General features: G+C 34.1%; 1 protein-coding gene across 1 annotated transcript; it reads left to right on the forward strand.

The window, feature by feature from the left end:
• The first annotated feature begins 5,516 nt into the window (after window positions 1-5,516).
• On the forward strand, window positions 5,517-18,201 carry LOC131033392 (chaperone protein dnaJ 16). The gene is made up of 11 exons (XM_057964616.2): window positions 5,517-6,212; window positions 11,421-11,544; window positions 11,818-11,900; window positions 12,011-12,122; window positions 12,232-12,336; window positions 13,095-13,145; window positions 16,303-16,392; window positions 16,531-16,639; window positions 16,872-17,020; window positions 17,124-17,177; window positions 17,442-18,201. Exons 1-11 carry the CDS (start codon window positions 6,076-6,078, stop codon window positions 17,661-17,663), a joined length of 1,236 nt encoding a protein of 411 aa, XP_057820599.2. The 5' UTR covers window positions 5,517-6,075; the 3' UTR covers window positions 17,664-18,201.
• Window positions 18,202-18,490: the final 289 nt, after the last annotated feature.

Below are 18,490 nucleotides of genomic sequence, written 5' to 3' on the forward strand. Positions count from 1 at the left end.
CATTTACGAACCCCAACTTTTTATTTTATTTAGTTTAATATCTTATCTACCTATACATATTGTTGTGAAGTCTATCTTAGTTACAAATGTAATTTTAGTATATTCTTTTTGATGGAAACATTAAGGTTTTTAGTTTACCATTTGATAATGGGTGGGTATAATGCATTTACTATCATTAATTGGTTTCAATCCATGCGCTGTCTAGACTCTTCTTTAGGGTCGTATGCAATTCATTTGTGTTAGGATTGAGGTGTCATCTACCTTGTAAATCTTATGGCATGGTTCCAACATCCTTAGAAAGTGTCCCAATGCACTAAGTTTGTATTGGGAAATAATTTATAATATTTAATTCTCACAATTGTTTGTAATACATTCACAAGGGGTGATGGGTTCCACTATCAACTGTAAAAGTAGATTATGAACACAATTATTTAATATTGTTTTCCCCAATTATGGATATCTAGAATATGATATTTAATGACTTAGGAAGTGTACAAATAAGTGACCTATGGGATTCTCCAAGTGGGAGCTTGGAAGAGGCAATAGGTCTCACTTGGTATTATGTCATTTATTGCATTTAATGTAATGTTTATCTTGCAAGAATGGGCACCCAAGCTAGAGAGAAAGTATTGGGGCCAAAAATTGGTGTCTTTTTGAGTTCCATGGAGGCATTCCAAGGATTGTGGTCTTGAGGAACGAAGAGGATTCTTTGGACATCTTTATTGGTGGTTTTGGAGCTCTTGCCATCATATAATTTCATCCTTTTGGATGTAGAATTAATGTGAGATAGTTGAATGTATATTTTTTCTATAGGAACGAGGATAGGCGGGAGGCCTAAAGAGGTTATTCACATTTACATAGGTGCTACTATGCTGGAGGAAAAGAGGAGAATGGACACGATTGTATTCTAAGCACATTTGTTGTTGATAATGCAAGCTTGATCTCTCTTCTTGGTAGAGTTTTTTTCCGCAAGGGTTTCTCATGTAAATCTTGTGTTATGTGTTAATATTATGTTGCTGATTTATGCTTTATTGCTGCTATCTTACACTTGTGTTAATCACATTCATTATTGTTATAGGTTTGTATAAGGTAGGTTTGTTAAGCATGATAAATAGGCTAATTCTTGGCATCATTAAGAAGAAGGATGATCTAATCATGTTTTTTCCACATTAAGACAACTTAATTTTCAAATTTGCATGTGAGTTTTATATTTTCACATTATAGATATCCAAGCCTTTTATCTTATCCTTTGATTAGTTTATTGGATAGAGATTGATCTTCACAATCTTTGGCAATGAACTTGTTTATTTCCCAAAAAATTGGTAATTTTTTTTTTTGTTTGGCTTTCTATTTGTTTTAGAGGTTTATTTTAATTTTCTTTTATATGTGAATGCAATGTTTTGAAGGTGTGAGGTGAGTAACCAAACCTATTATTGTACAAATAATAGTGTATAGAATGATGTTTCTTCAAAATTTGTTGCAACCTACAAATTAGCTTAAATGCCCATTTTATGTCTTTGAATCCTTTGAAATGGTCCACACCATCCTTATGAGTACATTCCAGAAAAAATATTCTAAATATTGTTGTGTTGAATTTTATTATTTGTTATATCACATTAGATCTATGCAACTTGACATAACAATGAGGACAATAGATGGTAGGCCATTTCGATTAAAAAAATTGAAAGACCATGTGCAAAATTATGATTGGTATCTATACTATTTTAATGTCAAGTGTGGGCCCAATGGAACTCTATACATTTATTAAGCCACTGATCTCATTGATGATTATCTAGATTATAGTATGTGGTACCTGGATTGTTTGGATGTGCAACTTTTGATTTGTAGATTTTTTCAAAACCATGAATTCTTCCATTAATCGATCTCAACTATCGATTATAAAAGACACAGTTATTTCTAATTGGTTTAAACAAAGATTGCTAGATGAAAAAGTTTGATTGACTTATGTGGATCTATGTATGGTTATGTGGGGCTCTCTTAATAAAGTTATGATATTTATGAATCATTAGTTTTTTCGTAGGATGCATTGGATTGTGTGACACAATGCCAATTCACGAACTTCTATGGATTTAAAGATCTTAATAACGAGAAACTTATGGTTTATAGGTTATGTCAAGTTGTTGATATTTTAAGAGTGAAATTTCAATCTTTCTTTGTATAAGTTTTTGAGCATGTTAAGTGATTCCATCCAAAATTTGAATATTTAAGGAATCCACCAACAATTTAACCTAAAAGACAAAACTCCATTAATGTGGGATCTTTAATATGTCCTAGCACATCACTAAAAAAAAGATAAAACTAAACTTTACTATTCATTTATTGTGCAAATTTATAGAGCTAATTACAATTTAGGATACCTAGATCTTTTATGGCTAATACTTGAATTATTGCTTGCTGATGTCCACAGATTATTCTTGGCTAACTCCAGAAGCTTCTCTTTATGGCCTTCCATATTTTAGTTTTGAATTATGATTAACTTGGAGGTAGAATTATATTTGAGAAAGAAGGGATAGGGTGCGTTGTAAACATGTAGGTATAATTTATAAAATTAATATGCTTTTATATATGCAACTTCTTGGCTCAATTAGACAGTGTTTGATTCTCTTCCATTAAACCTTAAAACTTCTACACAATCATAAACCACAAATTGAACCTCTTAAAAATCCCCTAAGTCAAGACTCAACCTCCTCTATCCCTTGGGCATCCAAGGGATATAAGAAACCAACCAAAAAAAGGGTAAACTTGTGTGAAACTTTTTGAATACATTCAACCCAACATTAGAGACCAAACAATTCTAGAGAACACATTAGACAATTTTAAGGTGGTTTGAACACATTGGAATACCAAACATGATGTTGACATGAGTGCATCTAAAAGGTGTTGGGATTCAATCTTATTCCAAGTGAAATCATTTAACAATTGAGAATTGCCTTATAAACATCCTTATCAAATTAGTCTCATAGAATAACTTGAGAACAATAAAACATAGTAATGGTTTTCTAGCATGACCAAGACAATGAGATGAAACAACTAATTGACAAATATATACATTAATTCACCTTATTTAAAAATAACTATATTGATGTTATGTAACTTGGTGGCCTCATTTTAAAAACATTAATTATGCTATATTATATAACTTAGCCACACTCAAAAAGGACCAAAGCTAATATCATTTCATTTACAATTATATCCCATCATACTATAATAATAAATTTTTTATTAAAAGATTTTCTTTTGACATGATTATATACAACGTGTAATTTAATATAGAGACAATTATTAATCCAATCAAAACTTATTGACTCAAAACATACCAATGTTGATTTAGAAAAAAAGATCTATTATTATTCACCCCACCATTAAGCCCCACCTGAATGCTTACATGGTCCTATTTATGAACCCCAACTTTTTATTATAATTAGTTTAAAATCATATCTACCTATACCTCTTGTTTTGAAGTCTAACTCAACTCCACAATACTACATCATCACCATTTGTAGAAAGTGTCAAAAACATTTTTTTACCCATGACTAATGATTCACCTATGGCATCTTTATAAAATTCATCTTATTAATAACTAAATATTATTTTTCCTATCTTTAAATCATTTATATAATCACATAAAAAATCTTTTACACCTCATATATACAAACACAAGTAATAAATTAATCCTATTCAAATTTATTTAATAATATATTATTATTAATATTATCAAACCCAAAAAAGTTTTTTTTGAATGACTTAGTAATAAAGGACATTCGCCACCATTATTGGTCTTATTTTGAATCTTCCATTCAAAGACCAACATATTTAAATTACATTAAAAAACAAAACAATGACCACATTCTTTAATTTAGTCAACATAATAATTGGTCACATGTATACCTAGGGAAATGTGTTTTTTAAGTTAAATTTACACAGTCAAAGCTGTCCACGCCCTAGAAATTTCCATAGTTTTATAACTTATAGATTTATAAGTGACTAAAATATAGCTGCATTTAGTTACTTCGTTTTTTCTTGTTCTTGCTTTGAAAGTTGCTCTATGCAACAACATATGGCAATTTATCATTAATATCAATGAGACAAAAGACAACTAAATTTAAATTTTTTTTATTATTCTCTGCTTCATTTATAATTGGTTGTACAAATAAATGGATGTATAAATAATTTTTAAATCTAGAATTTAAAGATTGAGAGATTTACGTGTTGTTAAATTTGTTACAAATGTAATTTTAGTATATTCTTTTTGATTTAAAAGTTTTTCTCTTTGAAAAATGAATGTGAATTTGATATATTCTTTTTGATTTAAAAGTTTTTGCCGTTGAGATTTGAAAAATGAATCTGAATTTGGTATATTCTTTTTCATTTAAATTTTTTTATCATTGAAAGTTAAAAAATAAAAGATTTTCACATTCTTCAAATATATTTTGTTGTTGGATGTACATAAATATATTAAAACCCATCTCATATCTTTCAATGTAGATGTCTTTTTCAAATTAGGGAGGAAAATTAAGGTGCCTCCATGTTGCCAAACTCATTTTGTTGTTAGCCTTCATTTCTTTTAATTTAAAAGTCCTTTTCAACTTAGAGTCTAATACTAAAAGTATCACATCTTCAATAGCATCTCTTTCAATGTAGAGGTCTTTTTCAAATTAGCGATAAATAGGGGCCAAATTTTGATAATCTGACACCCCTCCGGTTCCACGTGAAAGGCCTATGAGCACAATGGTGCAGCATAGATTTGAAGTGGCTGCTTCACCAACGAAGTGTTTTAATCACGACACTACATATACTAAATGTATCACATCTCCAATAGCATCTCTTTCAATGTAGAGGTCTTTTTCAAATTAGCGATAAATAGGGGCCAAATTTCGATAATCTGACACCCCTCCGGTTCCATGTGAAAGGCCTATGAGCACAATGGTCCAGCATAGATTTGAAGTGGCTGCTTCACCAATGAAGTGTTTTAATCGCGACACTACATATACTAAATGTATCACATCTCCAATAGCATCTCTTTCAATGTAGAGGTCTTTTTCAAATTAGCGATAAATAAGGGCCAAATTTTGATAATCTTACACCCCTCCGGTTCCACGTGAAAGGCCTATGAGCACAATGATCCAGCATAGATTTGAAGTGGCTGCTTCACCAACGAAATGTTTTAATCGCGACACTACATACACTAAATGTATCACATCTCCAATAGCATCTCTTTAAATGTAGAGGTCTTTTTCATCCCCACACTCTCTTTTTCATCCCCACACTTCGCACCATAGCTCAGCAATTTAGAAAAGTACAAATCACTAAATTTATTCAAACACACTCGAGTGAATCAGTTTAAACTAGCAGGTCTGAAAGCAGAATAAAAAATTACTATTATTTCTGTTAGGAGGAAAACCATATGATTATTATGGGCATTTTGAACTTTCCGGCGTGCATAATAAATCTAATATATAAATATTGATTAAGCCCAACAGTAAAGTGACAATTTAGCATAATTACAAATTTTTAAATTCAAACCGGCCCTAGCCCATATTTTTTGAATCGGAATGTGGCCTGGCAACCGATTGCTACCCGATTTTTACTGTTTCTAAATTGTTTACGTAGTTGTGGGAACGAGCTTAGAAACTCGGAAAAGTATTTTCTTCGCTTTGTTGAGAGGAGATAATTTTGTCAAATCTCTCAGGCGAAGGAAAGCCCGTAGATTTGGATGAGTACTGCCTGCAAATGCTTCAATTTGCTGCTGGAATTTGTCTTCTTTTTGTAAATCTGTGTGTTCCACTGTTTAATCATTCAAATCGGTTCGGTATTGTACAATGTTGGTCAAATAACGAACAATTTCTGTCTGAATGAGTGCAGAATGTTATTATTTCTGCACAGATCCGAAGGACAAGAAGGAAACTGCAGATTGAAGATTTGTGGCTTAGATTTTGTTTTTTTGGACCGGAATGCCTTGCAGTGGGAAAGCTCTTGAATACTAGGGTGTTGAAGCGCACGATTCCAGGAATTTCCGTGAAGAAGCTTTTCCGGTGATATTTGATTTAGTACGAGATGCCTGGGGCTTCGGCCTTCTGTCAAGGAGAAAATATTGTGGTAGAACACCGGAAGGATCCGTACGAAGTGTTGGGAATCGGTCGCAATGCATCCGATCAAGAGATTAAGTCCGCTTACCGTAAAATGGCTTTAAAGTATGTCATTTGCCTTCTGTGTTTCCCCAAGTTCAGTGTCGTCTTTCTGCTTTTTCCAAATTGTCTTTTCTGTAGTGTAACATTGTTCAAGGTTTGTGGAGTCAATTGTATTTTTTCAACTTTGGGGTAGAGATGAAGGGGAGTGAAGGGCGAGGGAGAATCTTCCCTTCTAACTCTTGAAACATAGTAATACTTAAGCATCTGGTACATTATTTGTTATTTTGGAGCATAGGGGATGTGAATGATGGTGTTAGTGCCATTCCAGTGCCTTCCCTTCCCTTCCCTTTTTTGTTTGTTATTATGGAGTCTTTTCTTTTTAACTCTTGAAAGATCATACAGCTTACAGAGCTGTTAAATTGTTTTTATTTTCAGAATTTTTACTAAAAACACAAACATGTTAGCATTTTGCTTTTAGGCCTTAAAAATGCCCGTTTCTTGTCAGTATACACTGGTTTTATCTCTACAAGATCGATTTAATATGTTTGTCTTTGTTTACATCTTTTTTTTTTCTTGTCAGTATACACTGGTCTTATATCTACAAGATCGATTTAATATGTTTGTCTTTGTTTACATCTTTTTTTAAAGCGATTTACACTTGTTGATTATGATTCACGAACACCAGCTATAGTGCTGACTATAAAGAATACGATCTAATAGAAATTATGCCCAAAGTTCAGTTATTTCAGATACTGTGGCCTTCATGATGCACCATAGTAAGGATGGCTGCTCTACACAGTAGTGGTCAATGGTTAACAAGGGAAGGCACCCGAATGGAAATTAAACCACCATTCCGCACCTCTCTTCAAAATAACAAATAAATGACTGGCTGTTTAATCTTTACCAAACGTGGTAAAGCTTTTTCTTGTCAGAATGCCCAGTCTTATCCATACAGGATCATTTTAATATGTTCGTTCTTTTATTTACGTCTGTTGAAGGGATTTACAATTGTTGCTTATGATTCATAACATCAGCTAAAATGCCGACTATAATAGAAGACCAGCTTAAGTTAAGTTATGCACAAAGCATGTTTCATGATTTACCGTATTAAGGATGGCCGTTTTGCAGTCTAATGTTTGAGATAAACAGAAATACAAATGCTGTCGGGCTACTTGGCATACACAGCAAAGTTATGACCATTTAGGAGACTCTTTACAAGCCAAATGTTTCAATAAAATTGACACAGCTTAACTCTCACTTATGATGTTATCGTCCTCTGGGAAATGGGCCTTAGTAGAAGTTTACTAAGAAGAAGCTTAAACGTAACCAGATGGTGCTGAGCTAATGCTAATGTTTACATATGTTGCAGAGCTGCGCTGTAAAACGATTGAGATGGATAATGGTTAATCATAGATTATTAACCTGTGCAAGACACCTAGAATATCTTTAAGAGTCAAACAAAATCAGGCTCATACTTCCTACGCACTTTCTTAAATAGTGTTGGGTTCTATTTTGACTTATTGAAATAACAGGTTTTTCGCTCTTCTTTTCTAACAGTTCAGTGCAAAGTGGCCTTATGTTAGCGTTCTGAACAGGTAACCAATAGCAGATTTAATAGAGCAAGAGTTTAGGCTTAACAATAGGAGAATTCAGAATTGTCAATGTGTACTGTAGCTATGTATTGAGTGAGCAGTTATTATTTTCTGTTGTACTTTCTGCAGGCGTTTACTTGTCCCTAATGTTTCAAATGCTATCATTACTTCCTGTTGGAATTTTATTATATTTGTATTGCACTGATTTGCTATGACTGGGGAAATTTATTTCACCTGATAAAATGTAATTGAACAAAGAATGAGAGCTTCAATATAGCAGCAAGTTGCTTCAATAATCAAATTGATTATTTACATATGAAAATGATCGGCGAGTGGGTGGGAAGCTACCAATATAGCATGAAAATGGAATGAAACGAACTTGCAAATTCTGGGATTTTAATGTCCTAATTTATTACATGCTATATCCTGTGTACAAGTTTGGTTTAGTCTAGCCCGAGATGGAGCCACTGTTCCAAGCAAATCTTGTATTAACATATTTTAGCTCTTGGGCTAGGGAAAATATTTGTCATCAATAGAAGCCTAAAATTTGCTATTTGTTGGTGAAATCGATATATAAAATATCTGTTTCGTTTCTGATGTAAATTGGGAAACTACCTGTTCTTTTATTTTGGCAAATATTCTGTTGTAAGTTTAGAGCTGCTTATGTTTTGGTTAGCATCCTTTGGAGATTCCATGCCATAACAACTTTTTTCTGCATGTCAAAGCATTTATTGATGAATGAAATATCTGCAAGCTGTGCAAACTGCTGTGTTATGCAAATGGTGCTGTGCAAGTACCTCAGCCATTGTAAAGATATCAAAATCATTTGGCATTTGGTAAACTGTAAATAGTAAAACTACAAACCAATCTGTTTTGTTGCAGAAAAAGTCAGAGCAGAATAAAGTTGAAAGGACCAAAAAATTTATAGTTTACAGGCTTTAAAGGGAAATATTGGAAAATTTTGGGCAAACTAGCAGTCAACATTTTTTTGAAAATGTCACCATTTTTTTCTTGAAAATATCAGTCTGCAGTCTTAGATTGATATTTTCCAACATATTGTGATATTTTTGTGATATCTGCTTCTATGGTGACAACTATTGAGATGGTGGATTGAGGAGTTTAAAACTCAATCTTCTAGATTTTTCACCCAAATTGGATTTCTCCATGTCATATTATTATTGTCCCTTGTTTCTATGCTTTCCTACAATGCTAAGCATGCTTTCATTGATTGATTTGTTATCATAGGGATGGTTTTCCTATAATTATGCACATAGAGCAACTTCTCTATTTGCTTTACCCTAAGGTTGAAATAGATTTGTGTTGATGAATTATGTAGCGGAATATCTGCACTATTTAAAGATCAACTAAAGCAACTGTACCAGATTATTCATCGGGGTTGCTGCTGTTGCACCTGATTTTCTGAATTTCTGCTGGATTCATGAAAACTGAGACATTCTTTTACTCTACCTCTCAGACATTTCAAGTGCAAAATGTTACTTGTGGAAACATTTCTTGCATTACTGGAAGGTCTTTGTCTTAATGTTTTGTAATGCAGAAACACACACATGTCAACATGCTTAAAAATAATATAATCTTTTATTTCTGCCATGAATTTTATAGCAGTATAATTTTCATAGAATCTATTATGCCTAAGTTATTGACTTTTTGGCAACCGTATGAATGATTGCCAACTTCAATTGGATGATGTCAAGTCTTGATATCTAACTTTGATATTTTAAGCAGACCTGATAAACAAACACTATTCTGTAACATGTTTAAGGATGGGATGAGTAGACACCTTTTGTACCGAATTTAAACAAATGTTGTGATGCAGGAGTATCTTGAGGATAGTGTAATCTTGGATTGCCCAAAAAGAATCTGTTGATTTACAGGTATATATAGGCAGAATAAATGATTCCTTTTTGATCATTAAGTCATGTTTGAGCTCAAAAAATGCTTCTAAAGGCACTGTAGTGAGTAAAGCATGGTTAAGAGATATTTGCAAATTAATGTAAGCAATTAGGGACTGTGTAAATATGGCTAAGGGGAAGTCATTCTGCAGCAGTCAATAATTGCTGCAGAAGCCATTTTCCAACGATCACACAGTTGCTACAGAAGCTGTTTCACAGCAGCCACATAGCTGTTGCAGAAGTGTTTTATAACAGTATGGTAGTTGCTGAAGAAGCTGTTTTTCAGCAGTTTTGTACTGGCTACAATGCGGAGCTGGAGAAAAGCAACATTCTTAGCATGGGTCATAGTAGCTAAGTGAGGGTCTGTAGGAGATGTGGGTTCTATTTTGTATTAACTTCTCATGGCTACGAAGTTCAATGATGCAGCAACTCTAAAGTCATTGGGTATATTAATGAATATAATAAGCTCTCACAGAAGGTGGGAAACCTGAATGTTGGTATGGATATGTCCAGAGAAAATGTTTGGTAGGTGTTGTTTAAAAAATACTAAGAGGAACAGTTGTACTTGTAAACATCATAGAGAAGGGGTCTTGCAGGAATCCCTGCATTGATCAGATTGACATGGATACAAATGATTTAGTTTTCATGTGGGGTGGGTTTGAACAAGATGGCGGGTTTCTTTCATTGGCTTTAAACCACCTGGGTGTCGTCATTAGGTTGAGTGACTTGACAGTACAACAGTTCCATCATTCTTGCTGGACTTGGAAGCTTCACAGCAGTCTTAACCCAAGAAATGAGAGTGTGCAGAGTTGGCATGCACATGAAGAGATAGTGCTGCTTGAGGGACTGAATCTTGGAAAACTAATCTTTCAATTGGTTTTTCAATAATAAAACACGGGTTATTTTAGGGTAAAGTGGCTGTGTTGAAAATCTGCTCGTAGCATTTTCTATTTGGCAGTATTTAATGAAATTTGAAGTTGGTGTTCTTTCTGTCTGACAATAGTCGCCTTAATGTCTTCTTGATAGGATGGTGTGTGTGTACCTAGGGAATTTGGGACTTAGCTACAAGAGAGAGGCTATCATTAACTTTAACCCACATCTTTGACTGCATCATGCTGCTTCTTAGCAGTTTCAAATTTGGGGCTTGGACAAGATCATCAAGTCCACAAACATTTTGTCTTCTAGGATTGACACACACACACCTATGTGCATGCATGCATCCATGTATATAGCACATTCTATATCTGTTTGTTTATATCTATATTATATATTTCAATTTTAATGTTTATATATTGTGTCTAAATATATGTGTGTAAGCACATGCATGAATGCATGCATGCCTGCCTGTATCCCACTTCTATCATATATCACTGGGGGACATGGGATCAGGGACATGGATAAAACACCCATTTTGAATTAGGGTAAGCTAGGATATGAATAAGGGTATGACTTTATTACAATCTGGTTTAGTTACCAAGAGATTTGGGCATAGATACAATTATGGTATTCCCATATGTAAATTCCAAATTCCTGGTTACTATATATATTGTATTTTTAATTTTTGATTTTTGTCCTTTTTATGTATGAACTGCTCTTAAAACTTATGTGGTTATGTTTCTGCTTTTACCATGTATTATACTTTGCGAGGCTTTGACTGAAAAGATGAGTAGTGGGAAAAATTGGAAATTTAGGAGAAGCTCCGTATGTAAATTGGTTATCTTTTTTTCAGACATTGATCTTATATTTACAAGTTGAATGATATTCTGCAGGTATCATCCTGATAAAAACTCTAACAACCCTGAAGCAGCTGAACGGTTCAAGGAAATAACCTTTTCTTATGGTATTCTCTCAGATCCAGAGAAGCGTCGTCAGTATGACACAGCTGGTTTTGAGGTATGATTTTTAGTTTATTTGCACACATTTTGAGATATTTTAGAAATTTGTTTGATATCTGATAAATTCTAGCTTCAATATTTTCTTCCTTTATTTTTTCTTTGGAAGTTGAGTAGTTGCCTTGCACTATCCGTAAGTGGTGGGGTATGCAGATTTCTTTGAGTCAGTTTCCTGTGTTGGAGGCATATAGACTCTTAATTTAATTGTTCAATGTGTTTATGTTATGCATATATAATAATTAATAAACTAAGACTTAGTTCTTTGCTGAAATAGGCAATTGAATCCGAGAACCAAGAATTGGAGTTGGATTTGTCTAGCCTTGGAGCAGTGAATACCATGTTCGCTGCTCTTTTTAGGTGAGTATCTCTCCAATTTAAGTGATATCTTGTGAAATCGTTAAGACATTTGGCTGCTCGTATCCTCCAACAATTTGATCACTAACTGTTGGAATCTTGGATGTTTAAAGCAAGCTTGGTGTGCCCATAAAGACTACAGTATCAGCGACGATTTTGGAAGAGGCATTAACTGGTACAGTTACAATCAGACCACTTACTTTAGGCCAGCCTGTACATAGAAGGGTGAGGAGAAATCATCTCTTTGAATTTTTAAATTTGTTTCATTTCTAATATTCATTTTCTTGTCTTTTGAATGCCATAAACATTGAGGGTGGATGTGATCTTACTACAGGTTGAAAAGCAATGTGCGCACTTTTATTCTGTTACAATAACAGAAACAGAAGCAGAGGCAGGGTTAGTAATACGAGTAACATCCTCCGATAAAAGCAAATTCAAGGTTGGTTACCGTTATACTATTATTGTGCATATTTACAGGCTTTGGCTAAATTGTTTTTAGAAAAATTGCTTGCTGCCAATTACTTAGAAATACTTTGATGTTCCCTAGTTTCAGTGATCTTGTTTGTTTAATATCTTGAGAAAGACTATGTTGGGGCTTCATCATGTCATATCTTTAAGTTATGTCTTTCTATAGCTTAGCTGAGATGTATTTGATGGTGGACGTGTCCACAAAGATTTTTAAACAGAAATAATTGTATCGAAAATGCCCAAAAAATTTGAGGAAGCTGAACTATGGACTTCAACTAATGCTTTTGTCTATGCCTGCGTACCTAAAGGATATTCTTATGACTATTTGATAGTGCAATTGATTCTGTCATGAATTTTAACAGCAAATTTTAAGCTTTCAAAATCGTCAGATCATATTTACAACAATTGTATTAGCACACATTTATTGTCTGAAGTTTTGAATTAATGAGGAAGGGTATTATGGATTTAAAATTGTGCATATTGTAAGATGGCTTGTATTCATTACAGTTTCTTCTTAGTTGATCCACCGTACATCTCTGTATATTATTTGAGGTGTTAAGTGACTGGCAATTTCAGGGTGTCATTGAGTATTCTTGTGTATGTTTAGCTTACAGTGCCATTACCATTCATTGCTTATTAGTAGATACTCATTAATATTTCATTATTACCATTCTCTATAATAAACTGAAATGGGCAGTTTACTTATGTCACTATTGTTTTATAAAACAGTTGCTGTACTTTGAACAAGAAGAGAATGGGGGATTGAGTCTTGCATTGCAGGTATGATATTTTTTCTAAATTTGATCATTTGAATATGCATTTTGAAGGGAATTAACTTATGCTCAATTCTGGCATTGTGAATATGGAGCTATTTCTAAAATTTATTGTCATAGTTAATAATCATAAGACATCAGCTTGGGATAGTGACCAAACAAATTTCTGGACCTGCTGGTTACACATTTGACAGAACTATGGAATCGTAGTCTCTGAAGATCATGCTTACATGTGGTGAACTCCGAAGTTACACCTGTTAGTAGATACAGAGCATGGAGAGAAATTTATGTTCCACTCCTGAAACAAGAAACTGATTCAGACTAAAATGAGGATACTGTTAATTTTTATAGTGCTGGGGAATGGCTGAGAGATCAGTTCTTCTATCAACAAGGGAGGGCTAATGTAATTTTTAATGGCAGTATCCAAGGAACCTTGGAGTCTCTATGTGTTCTTTGACAGCTGATAGTGAGTTGATGTTTAGAAACTACTAAGTAGGCCATTCTTCTAAACTCTCTTTCTAGATTCAATTCGATTGATCTCATCCACATATCGTGCATGGTCATCACAGGTTATTAAGTTGGATTAATCCCAAGACAACTACTATTCACTCTATCCCTGAAAATTATGTTTAATGCAAAATGATTCGTGAGTTGATTCTCATAAGGAGCTTCATTTAATAGTGAAATCTATAATCTATGTCCTATTCTTGAAATGATAAATGGGTCTAGCCGACTCTAGAGCTGACTTTTCCCTTTTCCTCCAGTTTGAAGATTTATTCCTGTTAGAGTTTACATTGCTATCATGCCTGGAATATTATTAAGAATGTGATAGTGCATGGATCTCTTGTGTTGGGTGTGTGTTTGTTGTTACAATCTTATGTGGATAACAATTGTAAGAGGTGGTTTATGAGGCGTTGCCTACATCAAATTTTTTTCAATCTAGAAGCAGGTTTTTGGGTGCATGTCTCAGAGTTGATGCATTAGTATTCGCCCTCTCTATGGTACCAATGTCACCAGCTGTTCACCTTGTGGGACCTCAGTAGCTTGTGGTTCTTATCTACGATATGCCTATTTATTTACTACTGTAAGCTATTTATAAGGTGTCATATCCCTATGATGGGTTTTTGTTTCACATTAAGAATCTCTATCTTCCACTTCCCCACTCCCTTGCCTCCTCCCTCAACATGAAATCATAAGCCAGGTTTTCAGTAGGAAAGTTCAGATTTATACTGGAACTATTTGATGTACAGATTTGCAAAAAGAGAATGTAATTGCAATGCCAGCTGCACCAACATGGGGCAACCAAAAACTAGAAACACCAGGTATTTGCATCGAGCTCCTTTGACTTCATTTCATCCTCAATCTGTATGCACAAGAGAAAAAGAAAAACAGATGATTTGTTTGACAGCTTCCAGGTTATTAAAAACAGTTCAGGCATTCAATGCTTGCATTCATTAGCCTTCTTGACATCATCAGGTTGACAAGCAGTTTCTCAATCCAGTCAATATCAGATTCATCATCATTCAGATATTGTTGCATTATTGAGTTCTGAGTCAGTCTTCAATTAAATTATCCACTGTTAACAAATAATTTATTGGATGCACTGAAACAGTTGAGGAACTTCCAGGTTAAGATTCTCCTTCATGACATCAAGGTGGGGTTCTTTGATAGTATTATCTACTGTTTTGAGACTCAGACAATCAAATGTGTCCAGTAACAACTCAGAATTATAAATGGTTTTTCTTTTAATTCATTCTGTATTGTCAAACTTTTCAAACCTTTTGAAGTATGCTGTTAACGGAATAAGCATTTTGATTTTTCATTTGGAACAATTCTGTTGACCTTCAACTTTGCAGAAGACAAACTACTGGGCTTCTCTGCAAACTGGGCTTTAAATGGCCCCTATTTGAATATTACTTTTGCCAGTAACAGAAGTATTAGGGATGATGACAGCAACAGCCACCACAATAAATGCCAGTCAGCAATCCCCAGAGTTAGAATAGCTGTTCCTCTTTCCATAGATTGTTTATTGTACTGTAATTGGGAATCTGCATTTCTTATCTCCTAAAGCTGGAAAGCTTCCCATCTTGCTTTAGAACAGAACGCATGAAATTTTTTTACAGTTTTTCCTTCTCAAAGTAATAAATCCTGGAATTCCCACACAAACCTTATTATTTCTAATCATTCTGCTTAAAACAGAGAGGACAACAAATGCTTAGTCACATACTTTCAGTCATTGTGAAGATTTAATTGACATAAGTAAGAGGGCTTGTTGTTTTGAGTCCAACTGTTTACTAGCTGTTATACTATTTGAATTTCTAGTCTTGAGTTTCGATAACGCACCCTTTGGTTCTCTTCCGAACTTGCTTTGTCTTTCTGCTTTTGTTTCTAAAGGTGCTTTTATTCATTTCAAGTTAGGTATGCTGGCAAACAAATCATATCCAAAGTGGCTGAAAACTGTTAACAGGGCTGTCTCAAAGCTGAAATTAAGCCATTTTCTTAACATCTAGGCTAAGACCATTGGCATCTGGGGATGGCTTCCAACAGATGTTGCACAAATTAACTCCAAATATTCTTACTCAACTGATTAGTTAATTGAATGAGTTCTATCATCACATTTGTATTTTACTTAGAATCAGATGTCTACAATGGCTTTGTAAGTCCTTGAGATTAGCCAAAATAAGTTACTGTACTTTTAAAAAGAAATTAAATCTTGTCAACATTGGGTGCATGGATAGTGCTGTGCTTTGGTTTAATGCCAAGGATTGGGATATCGTTCTGTTGAAGTTGCTCAGGACTAGTTACTGGCCTCATTGTATTTGGTGTCAGGGCTTTGCACTGGGTAAGAATTGATTCTTGTTGGGCTATTCGTGAGCCTATTAACTTTGTCAGTGGATCAAGTGCCACTTGATTATGTACTGCTACCCATAAGTAGATAAAATATTGGCCACAACTCCATACCTCAAAATCTAGACCAAAGTCTTACTCTTATCATATGGAGGAGTATCATTTGTAAGAGTCAAGTTGTCATATCCCTCTTTAATAAATTATTTCCTTTGTGCTCAGTCTATCAATTTTCAACTACAGTAAATCATATCTTTAACAATATTTGGTAGCTGGCTCATACAGAACTGGATTAATGCTCTAAATATACACCTTTGCAGGAGGAAAGTGCAAAGACAGGAAAAGTTACATCAGCAGGGATGTACTTTCTTCGCTTCCAAGTTTTTCGTTTAGACACTACTGCGAATTCGGTAAGGATTTTACATAATAATATTATAAATTGTAATATTTATAAATTATAATAATGTTGATTTTACCTCATATACATATTAAATGTAGTTTGATTGTACCCATGGTTTAAAGGAATTTTTTTTTTTCACATCTTGCAGATTGCGGTTGCCAGAGATCCAGAAGCTGCATTTTTTAAGAGGCTTGATGGCTTTCAGCCGTGTGAATTGTCTGAGTTAAAGGCTGGAATGCATGTGTTTGCTGTTTATGGTTAGGACTAATGAGCCTTGTACACATTTAATCGTGGGATTCCTTTTTGAATAGATTTGTAGCATTGGATTATTTGTATTGTGATAGAACATAAATAATGAAAACATCTAGAATTCTTGTCTATCTTTTAACTTGGAATTGTCTGGTTCTGTACTTGGTAATGCATGGAAACCAGATAAAATTGTTATTCTTCTATGCTGACAGCTATATCTTGTTGATTTCTTTATATAAGGCGATAATTTTTTCAAAAGTGCAAGTTATACAATAGAAGCTGTTTCTGCTGGACCCTTTGTTGAAGAAAAAGAGGAGCTCCAAAAAGTGGAGGCCCAAATTTTGACAAAACGTGTTGAACTTTCTAAGTTTGAGTCTGAATATAAGGAGGTGGGTGTTTACATTTGGCTTGATGGGTCATTTGACAACTGTAAGTATTATAATACCTATTGGGCATACAAATTAAATTTGGTACGTATCTTACATCTTCCAGGTCTTAGCTCAGTTCACAGAAATGACTGCTAGATATTCACAAGAAATGCAATTTGTAAGTTACTATAATCTCGATCTTTAAATTTGTTGGTTACTAGTATCTTTGATTTGTATATTGTGTAATACTATTGAGCTGTGGCGCAATTGCAGTATTATTTTAACATTGTGTAGAATTGCACTAAGGGGAGTGCTTTATTTAGCAATCACCATTTAGTAGTAGACAGCATATTTTATTGTCAAATTTTCTAGACTGTGCCTTAGTAGAACTATAATGGTCATATTGCAAAAAATGTCTGAGCAATAAAGTTATCACATACAGATAGACGAACTTCTTAAGAAGCGGGAAGCTATTCATGCCATGTACTCTTCAGTTCCAACACTCAAGAGGTCCTTTAGTGGTAGCAAGGTCAAGGGACTACACAAGGATGCTAAGGGAGAAGCTGGTACTCACAGCAGAGATGCAAAGCAGGTAACCAGGGAGAGGTCCAAGAAAAAGTGGTTCAATATCCACCTGAAAGTTGATAAAAGGAAGGCCTGTTAATTTGGTTCAGAGGCATCAGCTTATTGGATTTATGTTGACCTGTATGAAAGAGGGGTGTTCTTCTGCTGCTTGTAGTCTCAATGGCAGATTTTCTCTTCTGATCAGCTGTAAATTATTCCTTTATTGTATGAGGCAAGTCAGCAGGAGATGAGTGTTTAATATTTTGCTTCTTTTGTAGACAAAGCTTTACACTAAGAAGAATGCAAAGTGTTCCTTGTGATGAGTAAAGACGAGCTCCTTTATGCTGTCCTTTGTCTCTCTGGTCATTTTATTTGAGAGTATGTAACTTATCATCAATGTATTCTTGGAGGGAGCCTTGATTTTCCTTTCCACATTTAGTGCAGATATGAAGTCAATTTGTCTTCTTGTTTATGCTGTAGTTTGACTCACTACAAGAAAAACTGTGCAACTTATTATTCATGACATGTTTTGAGCTTTCAATGTTGCAAGTTGCAAAAATACACTTGATTTAAGATCAATAATTACAAATTAAACTCTTATGGTTCTTACTGCAAGAATCATTTGGGATTTTACTCCACACGTTTTTATGTTTGTTTGTGATTGCCGAGTCAAAGGCATTAATAATTTGAAGCACAAAACAGAAAGAGGCTAAATTCCTGAAGAGAGTTAGGCAATGAAAATGCACCCTTAGTTTTTCAAACATTCTCCTTTATAATGATGTAAGAAACTAACACTGGTGGTAGGCAGGTGGGAGGCTAGAATGATGTGTGTACAGTACCTATTTGAATTACTAATATTACATCTTGGGGTTTATATATCAAGATTATCTAAACTGGCGACTTCATAATTTCTATGTTCTAGATGAA

The sequence above is a fragment of the Cryptomeria japonica genome, chromosome 7, assembly GCF_030272615.1.
Source record: "Cryptomeria japonica chromosome 7, Sugi_1.0, whole genome shotgun sequence".
NCBI classification, from domain to species: domain Eukaryota; kingdom Viridiplantae; phylum Streptophyta; class Pinopsida; order Cupressales; family Cupressaceae; genus Cryptomeria; species Cryptomeria japonica.